The following is a 25,774-nucleotide window of genomic DNA, read 5'->3' as shown; positions in this document are numbered from 1 at the left end:
CATTGACTTTTAAAATTTGACAGACGGGCCGGGTCAGCACAAGATGCATACATATCAAACATACACAGGAAAAAAAGCATTACAGTGTCAATACACTAGTTTTGTTGTGGAAATTCTCAGAACAGATCTGAGGTGTTCATCACTCAACTGGGATCTGTGGGGTGCTTTGTTGGTGTTCATCACACTAAAAGTCTGTTCACCCGCGTACGTAGAGCCAAACAACACCAGCATCCTCTGTGCCATCTTCTGGATGTTTGGGAATTTGGCTGCGCTTAATGAAGCACAAAACTCATCCAGTTTAAGAGAGTTGAACTTCTCCTTTAAGATGGTGTCACATTGAAGATCAATCAGTTTCAACTGCAACTCCTGTGGCTCCGTTTCAGGGTCTTGTGAGAAGGGACATGACACCAGCTGAAGGGACTTGTCAATTTTTCCAAAATCAGAACCGACGGCAGGATTCTTCATGCATGTCATCCAGTGATTTCCTGTATTTTTTTCACATGTTGCGGGGCCTCTTTCAACGTAGCCAGTGTGGGGAAATGAGCGAATGACTTGTTTGGCACTTGCTTTGAGAGTAAAGGTGGCTTGGTTTTGAAGGCTCTGACGTTTGTATGCATTTCATGCACAAACTGGTCTTTCCCTTGTAGCTTCACGTTCAGCTCATTAATGTGTCAGTATGTCCACAGCAAAAGCTAAATCACAAATCCAATCTGTGTCACTCAGCTCAGGAAACTTGTCAGCGTTCTCAAGTAGCTCCAAAAATGCGATAATCTCCTGTTTGAGCTCCCACACTCGTTGACATACTTTCCCCAAACTTAACCAGTGGACATTAGAATGGTAAAGCAAGTCCCCGTGATCAGCCTCAGTTTCTTCAAGAAACTTAAACTGACGATGGGGAAGTCCCCTCGCTCGAATAAAGTTTTACAACTGGCTTTACCACGTGGTCAAGCTGCACTACGGATTTACACAGTGCTTCCTGGTGAATGATGCAGTCTAGGAAAATTACCTCCTGCTCAGGGTTTTCCTCTTTCACCCTCTCCTGGATTCTTTTGAGCAGTCCGACGTTTTTTCCTGTCAGATTTGGCAATCCATCTGTGGTAATGTTTGCGAGCGTACTCCAAGGTAGCTTGTGCCTCTTGATGACCGCCGACACACTGTCATACAAGTCCTCTCCCTGTGTTTTCCCTCTTAGGGATTCCATGGCCAAAAACTCAGTTTTCTCAAAATTGTCATTAATCCCTCTGATAAAAATTAAAAGCTGAGCGGTGTCCTTTATGTCATTACTTTCGTCGAGTGCCAAAGAATATAATGTTATTGACACTTTTTTTGTTTAGCTTGCTAGCTAGGTCTTTGTCAATTATTTCAACACGGCGAGTCGCTGTCCTGCGTGATAAGCTAATTTTTTCCAATTTGTTCTTGCTCTCAGGACACAAGATCTCAGGATGCTTGATTCTTGGATGGCAGTTTGTCGGATAAAGGTGTTTTGCTGAGCCTGCAAGCCAGCCGCCAACCTCTGAGCGGTAGCTGTCCGTTAGGCGTTGATTGGTGGTTAGCGTAATTAGCATGCTTGGTAGAAAAATGAGGGCTGATGTATTCCTTTAAAACCGCAATAATTTCTTGGCAAATAAGACTTGCAGCCTTTGACCAGACCTAAGTTAAAAAGTATTCAGTTGTCCATTCCTTATTAAACACTCGGCACTCGCTGTCGACTTTTCATTTCTTTGGCCCACTCATTGTTGCAGATGGGTTCAGAGTAGTAGCAGAGTAATAACAGAGAGAAGCTCGGGCTCCGCAAAATCAAGTCACTGCGCCTAATCCGCCACCTGGTGAAATGCCAGGCATTACAGGTCAAGGTGAAATGAATGCAGTCATAATTATGAATTCTGTACCAATCTTCGGCGGGCTGGATTAAAAAAGACCAACGGGCCGGATGTGGGCCGTAGTTTGCCCACCCGTGCATTAGACGCTGACATGGCTCTCCGGTTGAAAGCGGGTTAACGGGAACTCTAAAAACTGATTCTTGCCAGTAGCCCCCCCCCCCCCCCCCTCCACGTCAGCTACCACCACAAGTATATTTCGAACCTGTGGAGCTCCGATTTTCCTTCATATCTTTCTTTTTTATTTTTTCCAGTATGGACATGAAATAGGTTGTAATAGTCTTAAAGGTCTTAAATTTAACTTGTTGAAACCTGCAGAAACCCTGTTAAAGTGCAGTGTAGACTTTAAGGAATGGATTTGGCAGAAATGGAATATAATAGTCAAGTCTTAATCTCATGAAAATGAGAATCATTACCTTAGAAAGCGTTGCCTTAGAATGAGCCGTTTTAATCTACATATTGTGACCGTGAACCGTCAACATTTCTTACAAGAAAATTGTTTTGTTTTTTTTATTCAACTCTTAATTTTTATTTTTTTTTAATTACATACCTTTAGTTCCCTATGCAAAAATACACATCAATAGTTATATACTAAAAAAATTCAAGCATTCATTGATTTTTCTCCAAAGCTGGCATGTTGGGCATCTCCATGCTGCACATCTCCGTAACTTAATTGAGCATCCCATACAGTGTTCTGTGTAAAGGAATGAAGAGGGAAACGAAACACACAAAGTACAAAGCGTTTGTTTCTGGGCAGTACGCTGATGATTTGATGTGTGGGTTTTTTTGTTTTTTTTTTAACTAATTGGGGGTGGGTTTAATGGGTATTATCAAGAAAGGGTTGTTGAATCTATGTAGAAGCATTTTGATTTCTACTATCCAGGCAATTAGGGGGGAATGGGTAGCTTTGTCTAATTGTGGAGGTCATCTCATCAGAGTAAACGCACTTTTTACAAGCTGTACGAATGACCCCAACACCCTTGCTGTTTTTCAAAATGCACTGAAATTGTATTCGTCAGGGCCATCCCCCGTGAAAGGCGGGCAGATGAAGAGTACCCTGTCCCACACCCCCAGGCTGCTTACTCTCCATCGGAGCCGCGCAACAACGGTCAAGAGCAGCGCTGAGCTTGAGCAGGAAGAGTCTGAGAAACAGCACAAGTAAGATCCTGCCCTGTACTCGAAATGCCAGCAGCTCCAATCTTGTGTGTTTTTCTTGACCTAAGGTGGTTTCAAACAAATGACCTAGATGATGGATGAAGAACATTTGATGCAGGTTGAGTAGTATGATGTAGGCTTGGCCGATGGTGCAAAATTTCAATCTGCGCTCGATTTTGGGGGCGGGGGGGGCGGTGGCAACAATTTACGAATGTATCAGGAAGCTTGGGGGGTGGCATGCGCATAGATTGTAATAATGCGGGCTCCCCGTTACAGAAGTGCATGATTTATTATTGATAAAGTACTGGACAGTGAGGACCCAGGTTTTTTAAATCTTTTTTTAAATGGGACAGTGCCTTAACTCAGTTGTTGGTTTTATTTTATTTTTATTTATTTTTCCAAAAGTAGGAAACAGCGAAAATAAATAGATCTAAAATAAATACACAGGAAAACCAGGAGTTTGTTAACCAGTGTGCGCACCGCACACCCGCACACCACTGTCTGGCGGAGGGTGGGGGCGCCAGTCAAAACTCCACGCCTATTCTAGAAATTCAAGAGGTTTATTCGTCACAACGTATACATACTTTCATACATTTATGCAGTGAAATGTAATGCAACGCAGGTGATGACACTATGTCCTAGGAAAAATTTAATTCTAATAGACCAACTAACTGACTCCGACTTACTGTATTACGTTTTTGAATACTTATTTTATTCTATATATTTTTACTTTATTCTATGAGATAAAATGGAATAGATAGAAGGAATATGTATATGGAATGGGCAATTATGTATACTGTATACAGATATGTGCTTTAAAGTGGCATGTGAATAAAGTGAGGTAGTGTTAGGGATAATACAGCGCAGTATACAACAGTACGGCGCTGCAATACGGCATCACGAACAACCCTGAACAGTGACACAGTATGCGGTACAGTATGCTACATATAGTACAGTAGGTAGTGGAGCCTATGTGTGGCTCAGTGAGGACCCCTGGTAAGGTCAGCGTTGACAGTTCTAATGGCTTGCGGGAAAAACTCCATCTCAGTCTCTCTGTTCTCGCCGTCAGACTGCGGAGACGCTTGCCTGACCGCAGCAGCTGGTACAGTCCGTTGTTGGGGTGATGAGGATCCTTCATGATCCTGCGGGCTCTGCTACTACACCTCCTGGTGTATAACTCCTGCATGGGGGGGTGTAGTTCCAGTGGTATGTCCAGCTGAACGCACCACCCTCTGCAGGGCCCGCCTGTCCTGAGCAGTACAGCTCCCAAACCAGGCAGTGATGTTGCCCGTCAGGATGCTCTCCACCGCTCCACAGTAGAAGGACTTGAGGATCCTCACCGAGACCTGGAATTTCCTCAGCTGCCTGAGGTGGTAAAAACGCTGCCTCGTCTTCCTCACCAGTGTCTGTTTGAAAAGTCCATGTTGAGTCCGCTGTGTTGTGGACTCCCAGGTATTTGAAGCTGCTCACCCTGTCAACAGAAATGCCGTTCATCACCAAGGGCACGTGCGTCCTCGATTGTGGTCCTCGCCTAAAGTCCACAATCAGCTCCTTAGTTTTGCTGACCCGGTGGAGGCTGTTGTCCTGGCACCAGAGTGACAGGTCAGCCACCTCCTCACGGTAGGCCTTCACGTCGCGGTCGGTGATGAGGCCCAGGACAACGGTGTCATCAGCAAACTTGATGATGATGATGGTGGTGATGATGTACACAGTCATGTGTGTACAGGGAGTACAGTAGGGGGCTGAGGACGCAACCCTGGGGGGATCCTATATTCAGGGTGAGGACGCTTGACGTGTGCTTCCCCACCCTGACCACCTTGGGGCGGGCTGTGAGGAAGTCCAGGATCCAGGCACACAGCAGAGCATTCAGTCCGAGCTCCTTCAGCTTGACAGCCAGTCTGGTGGGGACTATGGTGTTGAAGGCTGAACTGCAATCGATGAACAGCATTCTCACATAGGCCCCCTTCTGGCCATCCAGATGCGTGAGCGTGGTGTGTAGTACCACTACATTCGACCGCCTTTCCACTGTGTACATTGGCCCGTAAATGGGCAGGAATAGCCAGGTTTCATCCAATCATTTCATATCCAACGTTATTGACTTTTTTTTTTCCTCGAGTGGAGAGAGAGCACGGTAAACTGCACTTACACCGTTTCAGGTTTTTCCTGGCAGATTAAAAAAAGTTTGTCATTACTGTCAGTCCTGATAGTTTCATCGATTGATGATTTAATTATCAATCTACACAATTTGATTGTGATTCTTTTCCAAAATCTGTTGTAATGCTCATTGTCTCTGCTCACCTTCAAGGTTCCGGTTCAAGGCCCTGCAACTGAACAGGAAGATCTTGGAGAATGCGCTGAACCCAAAGAAGCCAGCCACCAAAGAACCCACCAGGTCTGAGGCCTTCGAGCTGCAGGTCGAGAAGAGACTCCAGCAGCGGCAGGCCACCAAAAAGCCAAGGGAAGAGGAGAAGTCTGTGACCTTCCACTCCCGCCCGCTGCCCACCAGGATATTAGAGGAAGTGGTGGTGAGTGGTGGATAAGATGCAGTCCCTCTTTTCGCCATATTTTCCTTTGGCCAAAATTTGTGAAGTTGTTGTACATTTCTGATTGTTATAATGAAAAAATATAACTACCATGACATAACTACCACTGTTTAAAACCCAGACCAACCAGATATCTTGCCTTTTTATAATGTTAATGTCTTATTTGGAGAAACTGATATCTCTCCTGTGAGGTCTGGCTTAAAAAGAAAACAAGTGTTTATAACCAATGTCCCATCGCAACTGTTCATAGGGAGTGCCAGAGAGGAAAGTCATTCACGCCACAGTCCCAGAATCCCCAGCGTTTGTCCTCAACAAAAGAGTGCGCCTGGACCACAAAGTTGAGGAAGTAAGCACAAACGGGCACACAGCCATGACTGAGAAAACTATGAGGTTTTCTCCTCAGCCTGTCGCCTGAGTCTGGGCTTTCGTTTATTTATTCTCACTGCCCATTTGTGGCAGATTCATTCAATGATATTTTCTGTCATTTGTTTCCAGGTGAAGTCACCGTCTTCGGTGAAGTCCCGCCCGGTGCCACACTTTGGCCTTCCTTTCCAGCCCCGTCCAGCTGAGAAAACCCAGGTCGAGGTCTGCCCCTTCTCCTTTGAGGAGAGGGAGCGTGAGAGGAGGGCACTGAAGGAGAAGAAGCTGGAGGAGTTGCGTAACGAGGCGGTAGGGCCACACTCTTCATACTGGGGTGAAACACTACGACATTGGCAGCGGAGGTTTGAACCGTTTTTAAATAATGTGTCTCTGGAATATTCCAGTTGCCGAAATTTAAGGCGCAGCCGCTGCCTGACTTCCACGAGGTGGTTCTCCCTGAGAAGAAGGTGGTGGGCTCCACAAAGCCTGAGCCCTTCAACCTGCTGATTAACGAACGAGGCGCTGTGAAGAATGAACGTTGGGAGCAGATGGTATGAATCAAAGTGTGTGGTACTCCCATAATTGGGGGGGGCCCCCATTCAAGACTGAACAGTGTTGTGCCGGGTTCCGGTAGCTTGCATGCACCTTGAGCGCGCACAGCTAAAGCAGAAACTACCAGCGTGTTCCCACGAGGTGCATGTAGTACTCTGCACAACACTGGCATATTCTCCCCTCTGTGTGTCTGCGTTCCCACAAATAGAAAATGTTTTATTTTAGATAATCATTTTTTATTTACTTTTACTAATTGACCGAAACAATAAACCCTCATGCACTTTTTGCTCATTATAATGAGCTCTGACTTTATAATTATATATAATATAATCATTGGACACAGTCACTAAAATCCCTTGCATGAGGACAAAAATACTTAATGAAATATAACAAATAACTTCAGGGCCAGAAGGTTTTATTTACTATTATGCCTATTATCAACCTTATGATGCATGAACTGATACATTGGGTATCAGTTTGGTGTATATAGCATCACATGGACATTTAAATTTAACTCAGATCAAATAAGGCTGTTTTGTCTTTTAACTGCTCTAGGTGAGAGAGGAGCAGAAGCGGCAGATGGACGCAGCCCAGTTCAAAGCCCGGCCGAATACAGTCATCCACCAGGAACCCTTCCAGCCCAAGAAGGAGAGTCGTACCAATTTGAGTAAGAAGAGATCACTCGTGTGTTCTCACTTGCAAGGTGGCTGTAGTTAGACCTTTCGGACATTTTCCCTACATTTGAAATGGTAAACGAGCCGACGATTTATAACACCAAATTTAGATTAGTATCTCCAAAACCATATTGTGTGAAAAGTAGCAGAATTATTGACTTAATCCAGTGAAATATTGTAGTAGGGCTGTGCGCTATGACACACACAGTGGAAACCGCTTATAATGATTACAGCTATAGTGATATTCCTGTACAAATGCTATTAATTTGCTTATAGTATACTCGTGCAATTCTATTTTTATTTATTTTTTACTTTACTCCCATGATATTTAGCCTCGTGGTAACCTGTCTGCAATGGTGGGGCTTGCGGTTGCTATAGCCCAGTCAGGATTTTGCATAGCACCGGCGCAACACCCTCCAAGGATTTCCTCACTATTTAACGTTTTTATTGAACACTTTAAATCCTGTCCGACAATTATTTTGAAGTCCCTGTGAAGTGAATTCAGTGATACGTTTCTTAACATATATATGTCTCAAAGTAAATTGCTGAAAATACTGAACCTTAGTAATGAATGGTGGAGTTAACAGTTTGTCACCATTTTTGTGGTCCGGACTTTTTTGGAGGGGCTATATGAACACCAGGTCGGACTGTCAGAAACTGAGCGACTCTGTAGAAGGTGCTAACCATTCCACAGTTTCAGAGGTTTTCCAGTTCTCGACGGAGCGCCGTGCCAAGGAGAGGCTGGAATTTGAGCGGGCAGCCAGCGAGAACGAGGCACTCCGGGGCCAGATGGAGGAAGAGCACCGTCTAGAGGATGAAGAGCGCCAGAAGGAAGAGATCGCCAGGCTGCGCCAAGAGCAGGTGACTGTCTGCAGTGGTCTCTCCTCTAAATTATTTGAGGCTGTCAGGATGTTTAAATGTTCCTCCACATGGCCATGTTTAGCTGCATGCATAGTCGCTCCCGAAAAATAAAAAAGCAGTTTAAATTAGAAGCGGGGGGGGGGGGGGTTCTCCCCTTGTGAAGTTCCCCCCCCCCCCCCCCCCTGGAAGAAAAGACAATAAGTCAGTTTCCATCCACAGTCCTCCACTCTGTCCTGCACCCTTGCCTGCTGCTGCATGACAAGGGCATCCCTGGTCCTTTTAGACCACCAAGAGACACTAGATTTGCGCTTGTGGATTACTTCAACAAATGGCCAGAAGTAGCTTTGGTCAATTGCCGATACTGCAACGGTCATTCAGTTCCTTACAGTCCTGACGCGTTGGTGCAGCGTACGGATGCGGCGCGCAGCGTACGGATGCGGCGCGCAGCGTGGTTAAGTGTCCCAAGCTCGTCGACGAGAGGAGGACTATTGGAAACAGTGATTTAAACAGTTTCATACTGTGACTCTTGGTGGGGTCAACAAGACACAATGAAGGAGATGCATGAAACCTCGGGGTATACCAGAAGTCACTTTTATTTCCTGCCGTGTGGCTACAATTACCACAAGCTAGTATGGCCATGGCCCTTTTTCTTACAAACTTCAGTCACTTGTCTCTCCTTCCACTCGCACTCCTCACTTCCCTCTCTCCTTCCACATGATCCTGGACATCTCCCCTCCAATCAGATGAACTTATACACATTATAACAACAAACTTGTACCTGTCTCCTTCCCCCACAGACACACACACACACACACACAAAAATAAAGAAATGCTGCATGGCGCCGCGTGGCTTACATGGCCGCTGGAGCCTCAGCAGTGGATTAACATGGGTAAAACAGGATGCGTGCACTTACGGTGCACCGTGCCAACCTGTCTGGTGGACTTCCATCGTTACAACAATCTTTTCACGAGTGGGAAATAAAAGAACTAGTGAGTGGTGATGGACTCAGTTTAGCTCTGCTGAGTTAAGACTTTCTCAAACAAAGAGAAATTGTTTACCTGAAATCATCAGTGTACTATCCCTGTGCTAATAGAGAAGTTGAAAGGTTCAACAGGGTGCTAAGACTTTCTCCAGACCGCCTCAGTACAAGGAACAGTTAAAAAAAAAAAAAGAATAAGTAAAATTTGTACAGGACAAATCAATACAGTATACTGTACACACAGTATATGAAAAGTATACAGTACAGTAAAAAAGGAGTGCAAAGCAAATGTGCTTCCAACCTGGTGATCAGGTATGGCTGAGGAAGCCATGGAAAGGAAATAACAGAACAAAAGTTCATACAACAAAGTACTATTATAAGAAAGAAAAGGCCGTACACTTGTCTGCTGGATAATGGAAAGATCTGTAATGTACTGTATGACATCTCTGCACTTCCAGAGTTGAACATTGATATGGACAATGACTGAGAACGGGGAAATCTTGGAGTCTAAGGACCCATTAGGCCTAAGCGGTGTAGGAAACCGTTTTCCTGGACTTTGATTATGTTCTGAACTAGTGAGATTTGTAATTAATATCCCATTTCTTGCTGTTTAATTTGTCCACCGTAAACAGATTTCATGGTGTTATATTGAGTACGACATTTAGAATGTTATGAAGGAATAATCCTTTATTGAGAGGAGAGATGTTGTGTTCAGAGTATATAGCATTAACACATACCTACCTTACATACACATAACACCTACATAAGTTACAATGCATTTCTGCTAGATGCTGCTGCCAGTAAGGTTCATTAGTACTGAAATGGGAGAGGTGCCCTGCTGTTGATTAAAGAATGATGTTCCCTGTAATAATGTATTCCTGTTGGTTTATTACAATATCAACATCTGCATCCCTCTTTCCTCAGGTACACAGGGCTCATCCAATCAGACGCTACAAACCAGTGGAATTGAAGAAGTGTGACGTCGCCCTCACAATCCCCCAGTCACCAAACTTCTCTGACCGCTTCCGTCTGTAAACCACTACAAACAAAAACACCATGTGTACATATCTTCATTTCCATTGTAGACGTGTAATTTTTAAAGGTTTTTTTGTTTTTTTTTTTGTATGAAAAATGTTACCGTGGTCTTAACTATAAGACATAACTATTATTGCCTCCAGATTTTATGTCAAGCTTTTTTTCTTTTTTCTTTTTTCTTTTTTTCTTTTTAATGAACTGTTCCTCCAGTTCTGCTGGCTAATACAGACAAAATCAAAAGTTTTCCTGTTAATAACATTTGCCTTTAAAGTTTCTAATTAAAAAAAAAAAAAAGTTTCTTTGTCTTGGTTGGTTCGATATTAAGGAAATGTTATACCAATGTACCCTAATTCAGTGTTGCTATAATTCTATTATACAATTATCTTTGTTTTGTGCACTGATAAAGAAGGGGTTGATGTCATGTGACTCTTTCTTTTATTAACAGTAAAGCAGTTTTCACAATTTGGAAGCTTTCCGGTGTGCCAGAAAAGTAGTTTGCTCTTTACAAATAAGACTTGTGGTTGGGCTTCCTTTGTTATAATGTCTCAGAAACTCTAGTTTATCAGTTACCAATGAATGGTAATGTAATACTGAATTGTGTAGGGCGCTTTTTAAACAAGACAAAGACCCGAAACATTCTACAAGGGCCACTGCTGGATTCTTGAGGATGAACAAGGTGAAAGTGCTGCATCGGGTAAGCATGTCACCCAAGCACCTGTGGGGACTTTTGAAGAGAAGTTGAGCAGCACTTCCATCAAACATCAATGCACTCAGAGGTCATCCTCCAGGAGAGGAACAGGATAAACAAGACAGTTTGATTCTCGCCTGGGGCGCTGTTGGTACCGTGCTCCGGCGGGTTATCTCCCAAATAGGAGCCTTTCTGTGTGGAGTTTGCATGTTCTTCCCGTGCTCACATGGGGTTTCCTCCACCTCACGTCAGTAAGGACCCCCACCAAAAACATGCACACATCACCATAGTCTGACCAGCGACGGACACCTGGTACCAGGTCACCGGGCGCGTCGACGAATGCTGCCCACTGCTCCTGGCTGCCTCCCCGGAGGAAGGACAAGCCAGGATGGGAGAAATGCAGAGGCCACATTTCACTGGCCACCACCCAAAAAGTGTGTATGTGTGTGTGTGTGCATGCATGTGTTGTCGTGTGGTGTCGTGACAAATAAAGATTCTTAATGGAGGCCATACTAGGTACTAGAATATTACACATTTGTAGAATATAATCATGGGTGAACTTGTTTTTGCAACCCTTGATTTGAGCAAAGCTTTTACTTTGTCATCTTTCCATGAATTGTAATGATAATTTAGAAATAGAAATATATCTATGTTCAGAGGGGGTCTTAACTATTATTTCTGTAGCAGGAGGACTTTATTTTTAGTTTGATATCCTGAGAGGGGCGAGGGGTTTTTAGTGCCAAGGCCTCTTCTGTTCTCCAAGTTCTGTTTGGGAAAAGTAATCAGTGTGGTAGGTTGCAGTTTAATTTGAGTATATTTTACTGTTGCTCTGAGTGAAGATGTTAAAAAGCCAGAACTTGTGAAGTATGAAAATTGTCCTTTGAGAGGAGCCTCAGAGTGCGCAATTATACTATTGTACATTTGATCACAGCTTATCCCCCAAATGTTTTTTTTAATATCCTCAAGATAACACATTTTTATGAACCTGATGTGTAGTTTTGGGCAATTACACAACTCACAAGAAGTTAGGGATATTTGGCTTTAGGGAGAAATTTATGGAAAATGTAAAAGGTTCACGCTACAGTGATATATCATGAAAGTAGGGCATTTAAGTAGAAGCAGGCAATGGTGACTTCCTCTTCTCAAAGAATTGATTGAAACAAAAGGCAACAACAGTGGTGGGTATACCACAAGAAAAAATGTCAATGTCTCAATAACTTGTCATGTGGCCTTGAGCATCAATTACAGCTTGATAACGACGTCTCACGCTATTCACAAGTCAATTTATTGTCTGCTGAGGCATGGCCCCCCACTCTTCTTGAAGGGTGGCCCTCAGGTCATTGAGGTTCTGGGGTACAGAGTTACGAGCCTCTACACGGCGACTCAGCTGATCCCATAGGTTTTCTATGTGATTCAGGTCTGGAGAAAGTGCAGGTGTCGTGTTCAAAATTTCCAAATGCGGAATGATGCGATGAAACTGGAACTTTAAGCTACGGAGAGTTTATTGGACGGTTTGAGAAGATAACAAAAAATAAAGACTTAATACGTCGACATAGTGAGCCCTAAGCTGCGTGTCCCATCTAGCAGACATTTCACCTCGGAGTCCGAGGTGAAATGCCCGGCCGAAATGTTGTTTCCTCGTTTCTTTGTACAAGCGACACACCCCCCTTTGCGGGGTGGTCCCTCCTTTGTTATTTCCCCTCCGCCGAGTATCTAGTTTTAGGCTCCCCGTTTCAGTGCCGGTTTCTAACTGGTTGCGTAGTTACACCCAGTGTCTTTATTCATGTTTTTGGCTCTGAATTTTGGCTCTGACTGATCAATGAAAATGTATTTCATAATTACCCACAATTGTCTTCCTGGGTGCCCCCCCCCCCGCTAGAATGTAAGTAACAGGTACTTGCAAACTTGACCTGGCAGAATGGGGGTTGCATGACAATACAGTTCCCCAGGAGTGTCCCTCATCTCTATAGAAGGTAAACAGGCCAAATGTGATCGGATTCTTTCATATTGGAATTGACATTGTAGAAGCAAAACATTTCTCTTTACATAACTAAAAGGGGTTCCTGGGGGGACAGACACAAATGTTTTAAAACCTCCTTTTGGAGGTAGAGGCCTTTGTCCTCATTCAAAATACTTGATTGTAATCATTTTCTCTCACGTTTCCTCCTCTTGTTCCTACTGGAACAACACCACCAGGAAAAATGTAATAATGCTAAATTCCATATAATGTAATTTGGATACAATACAATTATACTTCAGAGATATCGTTCAATTCTATCTTATTGGAATCTACTAGTCAAAAATATATCCGCACAGGCCACTCCATTTGAGGTACCCCAGTCTCCAGCAGCCATTCCCTAATGATGCCACCTCCATGAGCTGGAGCATTGTTGTCCATGAAAATGAAATTAGGCCTGTGTTGTTCATGCAGGGGCACAATGATTGGATGAATGATGTTATTTAGGTAGTATGGGCTTGTCACTGTACCATTCACAAAGTGTAGGGCAGTTCTGTATTGACTAGACACACCTGCCCACACTGTAACACCACCACCACCAAAGGCTCGTCTGGTGACAACAGTGGCTGATGCATAGCGCTCTCCTTGACGTCTCCAACATCGTTGGCGGCCATCATTTCTGCTCAACGTGAATCGACTTTCATCAGAGAACAGCACTGAGGCCCACTGGTCCCTCATCCAGCGTAAATGCTCCCTGGCCCATGCAAGATGATGATGCCTGTGCCTGGTGGTGTGGTCAGGTACCCTTGCAGGTCGTCTAGCACGCAGCCCACACTGATGTCAACGGTTTCGAATGGTCTGACGTGACACTTGGGTGCCTCTCACCTCCCTTAAATGTGCCTGGAGTTGAGTGGCATCATCATCCGGTTCTGCAGGGCACTGTTCACAATGAAGCAGTCATCAGTGTGGGATGTGGCCAAAGGATGTCCACTTCTATGCCTTTCTGTGACTCTTCCAGTCTCTCTGTATCTCAGTTGCAACCTGCTGATGACATTCTGTGACACTCTAAGCTCAGTGGCCACTTCCCTCTGAGAACATCCTGTTTGAAGCCTCGCAATGGCGAGGTACTGTTGATCAATTGTTAGGTGTCGTCTTGGTCTCATGATGTCAAAATGTGAACAGCATGATGAAGAGGACTGTTTATTACCAATTCTAATTGAACCAGGAAATGTATTGGTTGATTCATGGATCAAACACCTGTTGTGAACTTTGCCGTTCAGCTCCTTGTTAGAGAACAGCAAGTTGTGCAAATGGTACTGAAACATTGAACAGTTGGAAGAAGAAACAATCTTTATTTGTCACAAACCACAACAACACATGCTTGCACACACACGCTTTGGATGGTGGCCAGTGAAATGGTTCCTCTGCATTTAACCCATCCTGGCTTGTCCTTCCTCCGGGGCCACAGCCAGGAGCAGTGGGCAGCATACATGGACGCGCCCGGGGACCAGGTGAGTGTCCATCGCTGGTCAGACGATGATGGGAGCATGTTTTTGAGGGGGGTCCTTACTGACGTGAGGTGGAGGAAACCCCATGTGAGCACGGGGAGAACATGCAAACTCCACACAGAAAGGCTCCTATTTGGGAGATAACCTGCTGGAGCACGGTGCAAACAGCGCCCCAGGCGGGAATCAAACCCAGGACCTTCTTGCTGTGAGGCAGAAGGTCAAATTAAGTTTACCTGTAAAGGTTATAGTGCATTTTAGGTTCATCCTGAAATTTCACCCAAAAGCCGAATATCCCTTACTTTTTGTGAGTAGTGTATATACTATATCATTATAACCACAATTTGTATTTATGTATTGTTTTTGTGTGAATTGTAATCATTTGTTTAGCCTAAAGCTTTCTTTCTGGCCCATACCTCACAACTATTATTTTTGGACTTGCTTCCTAGATAAAGGTCAAATATAAATAGGAAGCAAAGCTCCTCAAATTGTCCAGAAGTGTTTAGTGATGTGATGTTCTGCCTTTTTAACAACGTAATGATGTTGTAAAACCTGAATCCATGAGAAACTTCTGTCTTTTTCAAATGGCCGGTCAAATATTTCCACTAGGCCAATATTGTAGAAAAGCATCTCAATAACCTATAAGCTTTCTCAAGTGCAAGGTCTTACCTGTATACATCGCAATTTAAAAACTGCTGTATAGTTGGAACGGCTGTGGTTGTGGCCTGCGCTTTTGACATCAATCTCTGTCAGTCACTTTGATGTCAGTGGCATTACTGGAAGTGCCCTTGGTTACATTCTCCTCGAGCTACCAATACAAAACCTGGAGACCTGATAAAACATTTCATGAAACATGAGGGTGCTATGCTTTTTGCATACATTTGGGGACAGTCCTGTTGCAGTACTGTAGTACTAATTGGAGTTTTTGTTGGTACTCTTCAACTGATTGTCAAGACCTTTTGAAATTTGAAAAACAGTTCTGTTTGTCGCAGTTCTTCAGTACGGGTTCACGGCAGGGCCAGTTGCCCCCCACCACCAGTACAGGGTTCGCTGCATTAGAAGCCAAGATAGACAGCCTGGCCCAGAAACTGGAGAATTTCGGCAGAGGACCTGGAGGGTGCCCTGTGTGTTTGACCTGCAGTTTACACACAAAACAGCACGAGCAGGTTGAAAGACAACTCGCAGCCACCGATGGATTGCTCGAGAAGCTGGAGACAAGAATCACTGCAATCCATGAAACTCTTGATGGCACATTTAACGTTTGGTGGTGTGTTCCCATTATGCAAACAAACTTATTTTAAACTAAGCTAAGTTACTCTTTATGGATATCAGTATCAGGATATCAGTTTTGCAGCTGTTACTGTAGAATTTAGATGTAGTTAGAATTTAAAATAAGGACAAGTCAAGGTGCGTGTTCGTTTCAACGAGTGTATCTTGTAAATTCTTGTGGACATTTTTAAGAATCATAGAATGATAAAAGACAAGTTTTTAATGTTTCAGTAAAAAGAAAAAAAAAACCTAGCTCCAACCCATAACTCCTAACTCCAACTTTCTGTCAACCGACTGCACCTTTAACTGCTGTTTGATGAATTTGATGTTTTTCCCCTAGAGTCCTAGATTTTGTCATCAGCCAGAGACAAGTGAATATGGAGCTGGCATCAACACAACAAGCTCCCATTTGTTCTGAGAAAGGTGCACATTTCACACAGCACATTCTTTAAATTATTGCTTTTGGGAGAAGTACACGTTTTTCAAGTATTTCTCCTTGTACATTCACTTTCAGACTGTTGTCTTACCCGACATTTCAAAGAAACGCTCTACTTTTTATGACACTACTCATTACTACATTAACACAGTCCTGTCACTTTATGTTTTTTTGGTTTTTTTTATCAGCATTAATATCTTAGAGAAATGTATATTTTTTATAGTATTAGTATGTTAAATGTAATATAATATTAACAGTATTATTATATTAGCAGTATTCACCCAGCCAATCAGAGTGCAGTATTACCCCAGCCAATCAGCCAGACCACCCAAGTGTTACAAGCTTCAATATACTATTGGGAATGTGGTCTTGTTTTTTATTGTAAATTGGGACGATATGTCCCGACCCTTGTTTGGATGCAGATATCTCACAACGCTGAGACTTTGACTGAAGAGTTGTCCTTTTCCTGCTCAGTGTAAAGCTGGCTTAACTCCAATCCAGCTTGGAAAGAGAAACTTTTTTTGTAACTCAAATTGAGGATATTTTTTGATGGACTAGCAAGACTGTGTAGAATATTCATTAATTATGTTAAAAAACAATGTACAAATAGAGTAATGGCTTCTAAGACAGTTGTGATATCCCTATGCCAATGCCGGAAGACCAACATACCTTCACCCCGCTGGCCACCCTCAGCACAGTGGTGCAACAACTTCTGGCTGCCTCTCCTGTTTTTGCTCCACCGACCATTGCACCACCATCCAGCATGAGTCATGACTCACCAGTGCATGTATGGCCGACCAGTTGCCTCTGCCTTCTCCATACACTGTATGCCAGCACCAGGTCTTCCGCCAGGTCTTCTTCCAGAAGTATTCTGGGAACCCAGAGACATGAGCTTCCTGGTGCAGTGTGAGTTGGCCCGTGAGAGGCCCATGAAAAGGCAACAGTATAATTTGTCATCACTCTGCTGTCCGGCCAGGCCCTGGTCTGGGCTACGGCTCGTAGCAATAATCTCCAGTCTGGCAATTGTACAAGGCATTTGTTGCAGAGCTCGTTGAGGCCTCGGTTAGGCTTTTGATCATCCTGTCACTGTGAAAAGACTGATGTTTATTATGCAAGCAATAGAACATAAACACTTTCACTTATATGCAGTCACGCTTATCTCCTGACACGCCGCTGTCAGGAGAGATAGAGCGAGAGAGACAGAGAGAGAGAGAGAGAGAGAGAGAGAGAGGCTTTTCAAGACTGCTAATTACCTCAATCTCCTGCAGTTGGGTCCCCTGCTGGTTGCCAGTGCTGGCTCCCCCACCTGCAGATGGTGCCAAAACCACTTCTCACTACCACATACCTCCACCGCCCGACTTAGGCTGGGGGGCCGCCCGGCCAACAGCCAACTAACCCCCTCCCTCCCTCCCCAGAGTGGAGGAAGTCTGCCACCACCATCTTAGCAGCCAGTATATAAATCACTTTGAAACTAAAAGGCTGTAAGGCCAGATACCACTGTGTGATCCAGGCGCTGACTGCCCACTTGACCGCCAGGCAATCCTTCTACTTCGTTTTCTGCTCGGACCGCTTCTGGATGATGTACAACACTGTGCGCTCAGCACCGTCCACCTCCTGGGTGAAATGGCGCCCAACCCACTCAAGGCATCTGTCTGTAGGAGAGTGCCTGTTTAACCCACTCCAGGTGCCTGAACCACTTTTATTTTGTGTTCAGGAAAGCGATAGAGACGTCACCCCTGAGGATGTTTCAATGTAGTGGTGTATGAGGGCAGTGCGCCCTGGCAAGGAGGAGAACCATGGAAGGGAAACCTTTGCAAGTCAGCACCCTCTGCTCTCTGGCACGGTGAGAGATGGTCATCACAAGGGATGGGGTTGATTGTACTTTGGGGATCCAAACTCATCTCTCTTCACTACAGTTGTTGCCAGAGAGACAGGGACCACATCTCTCCATGCTTTTAGGAGCTTGAGGTGGGCAATCCGGGTAGTCTGAGTGCACAACCTTGTAATTAACATCCCCCACTCGCTGTGTGATCACAGCGGGCCCTTGCCACTTGCCGAGTAATTGGAGCTAGATGGGGGAAGTAAAATGAGAACCTCATGTCCGGTGAGAATTGTCTCAGCTGAGCCGCTCCTGCGCCAAATTCTCCCGCGACAACTGTCCAAGTGTGTGGAGTTTGTCTCAGGTCCAGGATGTATTGAATTTCATTTAAGTGTCACGACTAGTGTTAGGAGTACTCACATTACTTTTTTATTGTAATGAATAACGTAACAACGTTAGTTTTCAAAAAAGCAATCTGTTACTGTTAAAATGTATTTCCCGGTTCCTTTTTTTTTTTTTTTTTTGCCCAAAAATGAATAGAAAATCCGGTAAACATCAAGTCACACACAGAACACGTGACAGGAAAACCGGTAGTCAGTATAGTTTCCGGGGGAACATTTTCAGCGACACACCGAAAGTCCAGAAGCTTGTGAGAAATGGCTTTGTTTAGATTGTTTTGTTTTCCCCACAACACTCCATCATCGTGTTAATATGTGGAGCTTAGATATCCTGAGAGCAGATATGTTTCTAACACGATGTACTGTGGGCTATACAAGCCCGTGTTTTATTGTTTTCATAAGCTGTGCCTAATATGCCTCTGCCCAGTTTGCTATCAGATCGTTAGCAGCCAAAAAGCTGCACAGGTGCCACCTGTCAGGTACCTTCAGTTTGTATTTACTTTCATGTATTTAAAATAATTATACTTTTTTCATAATCATTGCATTTGAATTGCAAAAAAATAAACAATAAAATACATGTTGTATGAACTTGTTTAGCTATATGCATTAAGCCCCGCTACCCTCTTGATAATGTTTACTCGTATCAAACATAATCGTTAGTAAAAAGCTGTAAAGGGTATCCCCTTTGCATCTGTCATCCCTGTTATTAGCCTGCAGAGTTACAGATTATGGGCCGTAGACTAGGCTATGCAATGACAGTAGAGTCAATACAAGTCGACGGGCTACACTGCTCTGGACAATATAGTACTCTCCCAAGTTACTTTTCTCAGTAGGTAACGCAACAAGTTACTTTTTAATAGCAGTAATCTTGTCATGTAACAAGTTACTTTTAAAAGTAACGATACCCAATACTCATGACTCACCCTGTACACTTTATCCTGGATTACACAGAAGTATGTGTGAGTCGCAGCTCCACCAGTGGACATCAGTTGACCATAAATTGTCATCACCTGCTCAAAGGCTGAGCGCATGGTGTCGTCACGCAACTGCTCGAGCGGGAAATCTGCCATAGGCCTGGCTGCAGCCGCCTGTGGGCACCACCTCTGCTTGTCGTGAACGCACCCCCACTACCTCACCAACTAACTTATTAAACCCTGGCCAATCAGTTCCTAATAACAGGGGGCGCTTGAGGTGAGAGCTAATCTCGGCCTTCACTCTATGCTTTTTACCCCCACATTGAATTTCCACCAGAACTACTGGGTACTTGTGAATATCCACATACAAACACCATATTTCCACCCATGATGCCTCCATGAGGGCCCCCGGCTGATCTAGGTGCTGGTGGATCAGGGTCAGTGTACAGCCTGAGCCTGGCATGTACTCCCTTGTATCATAACCGGTATATTATATCTCCCTTTTGGACCGAGAGAGGGGGCTGGCTTGACCCACCTCCATCAGTGGACATTCCTTGCGGAAGTGACATGGTCAACGGCAATGCCAGAACCCCTGTCCTGGCTTCTGAAGGGCCCCCTGTGGGTCTGAAGCAGAAGACACTGAAGCTAGGTCCTGTGAGGAGGAAGGGAAAGAGGGGTTTGGGCCTGGTATGGACGGTTGTTGGAAATTAATGGGAAAACAAAACTGGAGGTGTGTGTAGGGGTGCTCCCTGGGCTTGTGGAGCCCTTCTGCTGGTCGGGGCACTACGATAAGTTTCTGACCCCATACATCAGCACAATTTGGGAGCAATCCTATGCATTCATGGATGGATACATCACAGACACACGGGTGGAAATATTACACACACACACACACACACACACACACACACACACACACACACACACACACACACACACACACACACACACACACACACACACACACACACACAATCTGCCTTATATTCAAAAAGCCTTATTCTCTTTTCTTCTCCTTATATTTGTCACAGGAAGAGGGCACATGCTGTAACTGTTGTTACAATTTTTGTCAATTTTATTATGGATAAATGTAACAATTTTAAAGGACTGTTGTATGAATTCATGTGTCTTGTTGCACTTAAAATGTATTTCAGAACCCACAACAAAGGTGAAAGGTAGTTTGGTATATACATTGAGGTAACAATTGTTAATTGGAATCTAATTTTACCATAGACAAGACTTGGCAATGATTATTTGGGTCACGTCACTGGGGATGAGTAACATGTAATGTAATGTGCCAATTTCTTTCTTTGCATTGCTCTTTCGTCGAGTGTATGTTAAATGGTTGAAGCAGTTTGATTTAGATTTTTAATGTTCCTATGATAAAATTGATGAAAGTTGTATACAGGTTTACTGTTCAACATGTCTATAAATTGTCTTTCCAGGCACAGGGCCAGATCGGAGGGATCCACAGCAGGTGGTGACAGGCCCAGAAGAAAGGCAGACTATGGATCAGCCAGAAGGAAAATCAGTGAGTCCTTGAGTTACAGTTGGTTAATGGAAAAAATAATTATTCTGCATGACTTGTTTACAAAAACCAAACAAATTTTGGTGCAAAGAAATCACAGATGTGAAAAACCCTAAAAACTAGATGTACTCTTGTGGCTTTTGTGTATAATGGTTGCAGCTCGAGCTGGGCAATACAGTATGGAACAGCTTGTTATCACAAGGAAATATAAACAATATTATACAAAATCTGCTCAAGAATTCCAAATCCCACATTGAAGATCTACTTGTTTAATCAGTGTAATTTAAAACACTGTTAATTTTTCTTCTTAGTTCTTGTTTAGTTCCAAAATCCCAGACATTTCAGGACTTTTCCTTATTTAAAGAATACAATATTTAGTGAGCTGTTTTACAATACAAGATCTGCTGCAATATTTATTTAAAATCAACTGCCACCTGCAGAACCAGATTGCATCGACAAAGCAGCGGAAAGAAAGATCCTGCCACAGACAACACAGAAGCCGTGCCGATTGGTTGTTCCTGTGGTGGTGTTTGAAAGCACTGTCCTCAGACATGTGTCCAGCTGTCCAGAGTCTCTTCAGAGGTCACACACACACACACACACACACACACACACACACACACACACACACACACACACACACACACACACACACACACACACACACACACACACACATACACACACACTGGAGTTCCAAGAGTTGTTGAAGTTTAGGGCTTACCTACCGTCACATGCAAAATGTTCCACAACAACACTTTTCTCCCACACTATTCTGCAAGGGCACCTCTGCCCTTCAGAATTCTGATTGGTTTCCTTATTACAAACAACCCACAACATGTGTTTCAATTATGGATCTCTGTATGATAACATTTTTCCCAAGACCTTCCCGCTGGGCAAGGTTTTACCAGGTGTTAACAAGCAGCAGGGACCACCATTTTGTGGTAACAAATTGTTTATTCAATCTGGTGCTGGTCAGTTGCTTGCATTCAAACATGCAGTGTTTGCCGCGTAAAGGGTTGCGTATGGTTCAGTTATGGTTACATTACACAGGAAGTTCAGGACTTATTTACAGTGAAGAAAACAATGTTTTACATTGTGTTCTAGATACTTGAAAAACATAGTACACACACATGTGTCAGCTGTCCTGTGTTTATGGTTGTAGGCTCCAGGGTTTGGGGCCCCTGGCTGAAATCCAGCCTGAAAAGCCACCATTCTTGTGTGGCTCCCAGGGGACAAGGGGGCCAAGCTAGGATTGTGGCATCCAGATCTGCGTTTTCCCCGATACATTGAGAACGGCCAGCTCCTTCTCCCCAGCCCAACCTTGCCAAAAACTTATTGGTAAGAAAAAAATGTTTATTTAATATCATGTTAACTTACAACCAGCCATAATGGAATAAAAGCGTTTTGCCCAGAAGAGTGCTCAAGGGGCTTCTTTCAAATTTAATGTATTGCAATTTTTAAATGTTTTTTTTTTTCACCCTTCTTCCAAAGAAAATGCACATATCACAACTCCTAAGTGTAAAGACAGTGCATGTCTATCAAGTCTGTCAGTCTTTCAAAGTGTGTTTTCACAAAAACCAAAGTAAGCATTTAAGATAATGTTTTTTATGAATGAGGCCCATTTAATCTTACGCGTATCTGAAATAGTTTTTAAATTCAAATTTAAATTCAATTTTAAATTCAATTCAAGTCCACCTTGTATTTTTGGTTGACTGTGGCTCAGTAACCCAGATGATGTTCCCCCCCAGTCCGCTCCCTTCCTCCACCGCTGCGTCTCCCTGTGCTCCAGCCCGGTCTTGGATGGCTTTGTTATCCACACCCAGGAGATCCTGGGCGGGTGAGACCCCACCGCCGTTGCGTAGCCTCAACCCAATTGCTTGCCCTCCCTCCCAGCTGGTTAAAAGTATTGGCGATAAATTTCACTGGTTTCAAACACACAAAAACTTTTCCCCATGAGATTAAGGTTTTCTTATCACACTGTTGAGTCTGTAAAAAGTGAAAAATATAATAAAACTGATTTTATACAGTAAATGAGGTACACTAAGCTGACTTTATGCTGTGGGTTTCGGGCATACTTTAACCCCTTAAAAATCTTTAACTCTCGAAATCTCTAAGAAGGAGTATTCATGAAAAACTTAGTGTATTATGTATTATTATGTTTTAAATAGCAGTAAACTATTTTTTGCAATTGCATTCAAAGCATAACGTTAGCTACAGTAGGTTACCAATCAGAAGTGATGCAACTTCCTGTTTCTAAACTCTTGCTCTTGTAGTTTCTTGATGAATTTGATGTGTTGATGAAGAAGGACTGACCGCTGACGCTGACTTGAGTAAAATAATCGATTTATTACAAAAGAACAGCATCAGACCAGACTTGCCCTGGACGTCCAGGAGAGAACCGAGCCGGATGTATCCTCTCTCGAATGAAACTCGGGCGGGTGCTTTTATGCTTGTCCAAAGACAACGTTGACCATTTGGTTCCCCTACATAGGTCACAGGTCACATTCCACCTCCCTTATCACCGGGACCCCTGGCGATGTGCTCTCTCTCTTGGGACCCCTGGCACCGTCTGTTAGTAATTATCTTATACAACGGGGGCTGTCTTGGGACGCCACACATTCCAAGACACCTCATATTTTCCCCCTTCGAGACTACACAAAGTATCGACAGAGAGAAGAGTAACTGAACTTATGATGTTAATTGGCTTAATAGAAATCACATACTAACAAACAGACTGATTATAATATACCCTTCGGAACATGCTTAGTCGTAGCAATACAATAAATTTGTGGAGTGTGAGAGCGAAAAACCCATCTGGCAGCTTCCTTTCTTAGTTCTTTCATCAAACAATCAAGACAGGAAAATTCTCTCACGGTCCCTCTGCCCCAGGCAACCACCTATTGCACTCCAAATCAATTAACTGCAAAGAAGAAGGGTTTAGAAAACTGTACAGGATGTTACATGTAAATGCATACATTCAGAACCTCAGAAATAAATCAAAAATTTTGTCCAAAGTCAGGCTGGTCGACCCATCAGACATTCCAGTGAACCTTTCCCTGCCTATCACCAATGTCCCTCAAAACCCGTAAAAAAAAGAAAACACCTGAGGTCCCAATATATCCATTTCAACCTGTTACAGAAAACTTCAAAGAGAACAATACTAAATCAAAGTAATATGTCTTGCTAAAAATATCTACTGTAGAGTACAGACTTTTCATCCATAATACAGGTTACATTGTAATAAACAAATCCAATATTATAACAACATGCATAACACATATGTATGTATTGAACTGTTGCTTTTTAACACCATCAATTTTCAATGCTATTTCATTCAACACTCCTGATCATGATGTCCTCATTCAAGGTCCGTCGTCCATTTTTATCCTCCATTCTTGAATGTCCATGTTTGAGTGTTCAAGTCCATTAGGCTGTGAGGATTTCTGGACACAGCCACCCTCAAACTGATCCTGAAAGAAAACTTCACCAGCTAGTATCTTGCACACACATCAAATACAGTATAATAATTTCATTTTTGCATTACACTTTAACATTATTCCAATATATGATTAACATTTTCCTTTTCCCCCCTTTGTCCATGCATTTTCTCCGTCAAAAATAGTATTGAGTCTATGACGGAATCAGATATTCAGAATGGATATTTCTCTCCTACTGTTAGCTCCTAACTACACACCATTAATCCCAACGGAAGCGCCTCTACCCAATTCAGTCCTGTGTGCTGACAGATTTTAACAATGCGATTTTTCAGCACACCATTCATTTTTTCACAAACACCTTGGCTTTGCGGATGATAAACAGCTCCTAGACGTTGTTTAATTCCCAATTTTTGCAGAATTAATTTTACTGTTTTATCCACAAACTCTTTCCCATTATCTGAAGATATGCAATTTGGAAGTCCTCGCCTGCTTATGACCTCACGACACAAGAACTTGGCTTGGGAACCGACTGAGCATCTTTACGCTTTGTTGGACATGCTTCAATCCCCCGTGAAAATCTATCCATGACGACCAACATGTATCTTTTACCTCCTACTGGTCTTATCATGTCAACAAAATCCACAACCAACTCACACATGGGACCTGTCGGAGTTGGAATGTGACCGGGTGGACTCTTCACACCCCTCCGAACATTGTTTTTAAGACAGATTGTACATCTGCCTATGACATAATCAAAGCAAGTACGGTGCCCAAAAACCATACTCTTTCGTGATTTTTCTCCTTACCTCCCCCCTTGCAACATGGGCGAACGCATGTGCTTCCTGAATCAGACCTTTGCTACCATCAGTCCTTCATGATTTCTCCACAGACCAGTAGACTCTTGTGTGGCATCTCAGTCCAACCATAATTGTTTATCTATGGCTGACGCCGCTTCTTGCATCGAGATCACATCTCTGAACATGATTTTATCTTCCAAGTCCACTTCATGGGTGACAAGAAGAACTTTGCCTGCTTTGTTTGCTCCTGTAACTGCTTTTGCAGTCTCATCCGCTGCTTTGTTACCTTGAGTAACCCTTGACATGTCCATTTTGTGTGCTGCACACTTAGCTACAGCTATTTCCTTTGGCTTCATGGTTGCATGCAAAAATTGTATTATCCTAGCATGATGCTGTATCGGAGAACCAATGGTTCTAAATTTATATTAAAATCCCCACCAATTAAAAGAAAACAATTTGGGTATTTGGAAAGCCAAAGTAGAATTTTTTTTTCTAAGGATTAAAGTAAATGATCATTCTCAGCTTTAGTATAATATCCATATATGTTAGCAGTATATTATTATAGTAATATTATTATACCTAATCATAAGACAGATATAGTGCCCTGATTGTAAAGACTTTTTCATGGAAAGTATTCTCAACTGTAGTGACTCCAGCAGAGCACTCAGAGCCATGAGAAAAACACATTTTGTTACCCCATTGTGATCTCCAAAAGCTGACATCAGCAGATGTGGAATGAGACTGTTGTAAGAAACAAAAATCAGTTTTAAGTTGCTTAGCAAATAACAACAAGGCTTTGCATTTACATTTCTGTCTTAACCCCCTGGCATTAAGCGAAACTATGGATAAAGACAAGGTTATTAATGAAAGAGAGACTAAATTAAAGGATGGTCACCGACCAGTTAACTAGAATCATGTCACTATTACATCGTATCACTAGATAGGACCAAGTACTGCATCATTGAAATAAAATACCAGTAAAATTG

The 25,774-nt window shown here is 43.2% G+C and overlaps 1 protein-coding gene across 1 annotated transcript in view; it reads left to right on the top strand.

Moving 5' to 3' along the window:
- LOC307241520 (targeting protein for Xklp2-B-like) overlaps positions 1-10,259 on the top strand; it is a 29,222-nt gene extending 18,963 nt beyond the window's left edge. Inside the window, exons 8-15 of the mRNA XM_080015667.1 lie at positions 2,897-3,035; positions 5,338-5,557; positions 5,826-5,921; positions 6,071-6,244; positions 6,340-6,486; positions 7,043-7,154; positions 7,856-8,022; positions 9,927-10,259. Of these exons, the coding sequence (XP_079871793.1) occupies positions 2,897-3,035; positions 5,338-5,557; positions 5,826-5,921; positions 6,071-6,244; positions 6,340-6,486; positions 7,043-7,154; positions 7,856-8,022; positions 9,927-10,037 (1,166 nt within the window). The 3' untranslated portion in view covers positions 10,038-10,259. The remainder of the gene's footprint in view (positions 1-2,896; positions 3,036-5,337; positions 5,558-5,825; positions 5,922-6,070; positions 6,245-6,339; positions 6,487-7,042; positions 7,155-7,855; positions 8,023-9,926) is intronic.
- Positions 10,260-25,774: the final 15,515 nt, after the last annotated feature.

The sequence above is a fragment of the Zeus faber genome (genome assembly GCF_960531495.2).
Source record: "Zeus faber genome assembly, chromosome: 15".
NCBI classification, from domain to species: Eukaryota; Metazoa; Chordata; class Actinopteri; order Zeiformes; family Zeidae; genus Zeus; species Zeus faber.
The sequence above is the reverse complement of the archived record's forward strand: the minus strand, read 5'-3'. Positions and strand labels throughout refer to the sequence as shown.